Source organism: Selaginella moellendorffii, unplaced genomic scaffold, assembly GCF_000143415.4.
Source record: "Selaginella moellendorffii unplaced genomic scaffold, v1.0 SELMOscaffold_10, whole genome shotgun sequence".
Taxonomy (NCBI): Eukaryota; Viridiplantae; Streptophyta; class Lycopodiopsida; order Selaginellales; family Selaginellaceae; genus Selaginella; species Selaginella moellendorffii.
In genome coordinates this window covers 254,948-257,356 of record NW_003314271.1, presented here as the reverse complement: position 1 = coordinate 257,356, position 2,409 = coordinate 254,948, and the positions used below count along the sequence as shown (strand labels likewise).

General features: G+C 40.6%; 1 protein-coding gene across 1 annotated transcript; it reads left to right on the top strand.

The window, feature by feature from the left end:
• Nucleotides 1-201: 201 nt before the first annotated feature.
• Nucleotides 202-769, top strand: LOC9631156 (probable 2-oxoglutarate-dependent dioxygenase At3g111800). Its single transcript, XM_024673486.1, has 2 exons — nucleotides 202-423; nucleotides 498-769. The coding sequence occupies exons 1-2, from the start codon at nucleotides 229-231 to the stop codon at nucleotides 732-734; spliced, it is 432 nt and encodes a 143-aa protein (XP_024529254.1). The 5' UTR covers nucleotides 202-228; the 3' UTR covers nucleotides 735-769.
• Nucleotides 770-2,409: the final 1,640 nt, after the last annotated feature.

Sequence of the window (2,409 nt, the reverse complement as noted above, 5' to 3'; positions counted from 1 at the left end):
GCCGAGATGCAAGAACTCTGGCCTGAAAAGCCAGCATCTTACAGGTATAAATACCTTCTCGCCGTCCTTTCTTAACATCGCTGGTATATGATCATCTTATAGGAAAGTTACTGCCGATTACTCCACTCGTGTTCGCAACCTTGCAAAGTTCCTCCTGGAGATCATCTCCGAGAGCTTGAATCTTCCAAAGGATACATCGACAAGGCATTCAATGGCTGCTCACAAGTGATGGCTCTCAACTTCTATCCTGCTTGCCCCGAGCCCGATATGGTGCTGGGAATCGGCCCACACTCGGACCCCGGATCGATCACGCTGCTGCTCCAAGATCACGTCGAGGGTCTCCAGGTGATGCACGGTCACGAGTGGTACTCCGTGAAGCCCATACCTTATTCGTTCGTGGTCAATCTGGGCGACCAGATCCAGGTCAGCGTTCACTCTTTCTTTACTAGCATTGACTGACTGGTCAAAGTTAATGTTTTCTTTTTATTCTCTTGCAGATTTTGAGCAATGACAAGTATAAGAGTGCCCAGCACAGGGCTGTGGTTAATAGCAGTGAAGATCGAATGTCCATTCCAGTGGCAATGGGGCCAAATTGGGAGAGTTTGGTGCACCCAGCAAGCAAATTGGTGGAGGGCTCTCCACTGTTTAAGCCTATGGTTTATAAGGATTATATGACTGCTTTGCAAGCTGGGGGACTTAATCGCCAGTGGCTCTTGGACACTCGGAGGATTTAATTTGATTTTGAAATGAAAGTTAATTATCATGGAGATTTTAAGCTTTTTAAGTTTAGAAAGTGCATTGTGTTCAAAATAGGAGTTTACCATAACTACTAAAATAAAAGCACTCTTCACGCCTCCCTTTAAACACCATCCTCATTCACTCTCTCTCTCTCTCTGCTTACCTGGCAGTGATGTGGCATCAGGCCTTCTTTTTGTTTGTTGATGATGATGGCATTAGGCCATCAGTGCACTCCCTCTCCCGTCTGTCACAGCTGCACACTCCTGCCTACAGCTATTGCCCACACTCCCACCCACCCGCTGCATGTCTGCCCAAGCCTAGCATGCACCCTAATTGTTTCCAAGTGGCCACAGCCCCAACACTTGGCCAAATTTCAATTAGCATATGTGTGGATGCCTTTCTACATGCTTTATATGGCTAATGAGTGTCATAGATGACTATGATCAATAGTAGAAGTGGTGATCCACTTTTGCTATGAAATCTTCTCACAAATTTATTCATATGCAATGTAAGTATATAAAGAGTTTTTTTAAATTTATTCTTTGCTAAGATTAAGTTTTTTGTTTAAAGAATTTTTCTTTTTTGTCTTCCTCTACCTAGTAAAAGAAATTGCTTCTAGACTACTAAATTTTTTTCTTTTACTTGTAATTCTTTCTACCAAAGGTTTTGCCTGCTTCGAGGATGTATTATAACTATTAACGTGTTGTTGAAATTTTAAAATTTATCTTGTAAACATTAGTTTCAAAAGTTGCATCAAAACTCAATAAATTATTATTTATAAAGTCCACCATGTTTTGCAATTGCTAAATTGTTTGAATCTTTATGGTAAAACAATCTTTACCTTGATCACCTTCCTAATAGAAAAATATTTTCTTGGGATTTGTGTTCTTTTAAATACATACACATTGTGCATCATTCTCATGTAGTCAATAAGTTAAAAGCAAATACTTCCTATGCAAATTGTTAATATTCTGCATAGTTAGAAAATCATCTCGACAAGGAGGTTCACCAGCTGACTTGTTCCTTCCCACAATCTGTACATGCTCATTATAAATCTAATTTGATATGAAATTCTACTGAACCATATAAATCACCCAATGTCAAATATCTATTGAAAGCTTCTGAGGAAATAATGACTTTCCTCTAGTCAGATCAAATTGACCATGATAAGGAATCTCATTCTTATCACAATGCTCTTTATAATAATATGTGATCTGCACATAATCCGGCCATTTATAAAATTGTTTGACTAAAAAATTGCAAAAGCAGCCATGTTTGCTAGAACTTTGATTTGATCTACTTCTTGTGAGACACAAAATCCCTAGGCCTCAAAGTGGAGCCGAAAGGGTGCCACGTGGTAGTGGCCGAAGTGAAAGCTAAACGAGCGTAACACGTTTGGACTAAAAACTCCAACTTGAAAGATCGAGAGTGGGAGTGGAACTCTCAACGAAGTGCTTAAGGAACAAGCACGGAGCAAGCAATAAGTGAGTCTTTAGAAAAGGGACACAAGAGGACCAACACATGACACATGGCAGAATCCGAGATGGACCCGAGATGGAGTCCAAAATGAACCCAAGATGGACCCAAGATGGAGTCCATGATGGAGTCTAAGATGGATTCGAGATGGAGTCCGAGATGGAGTACGAGATGGAGTCTAAAATGGAGTCCGAG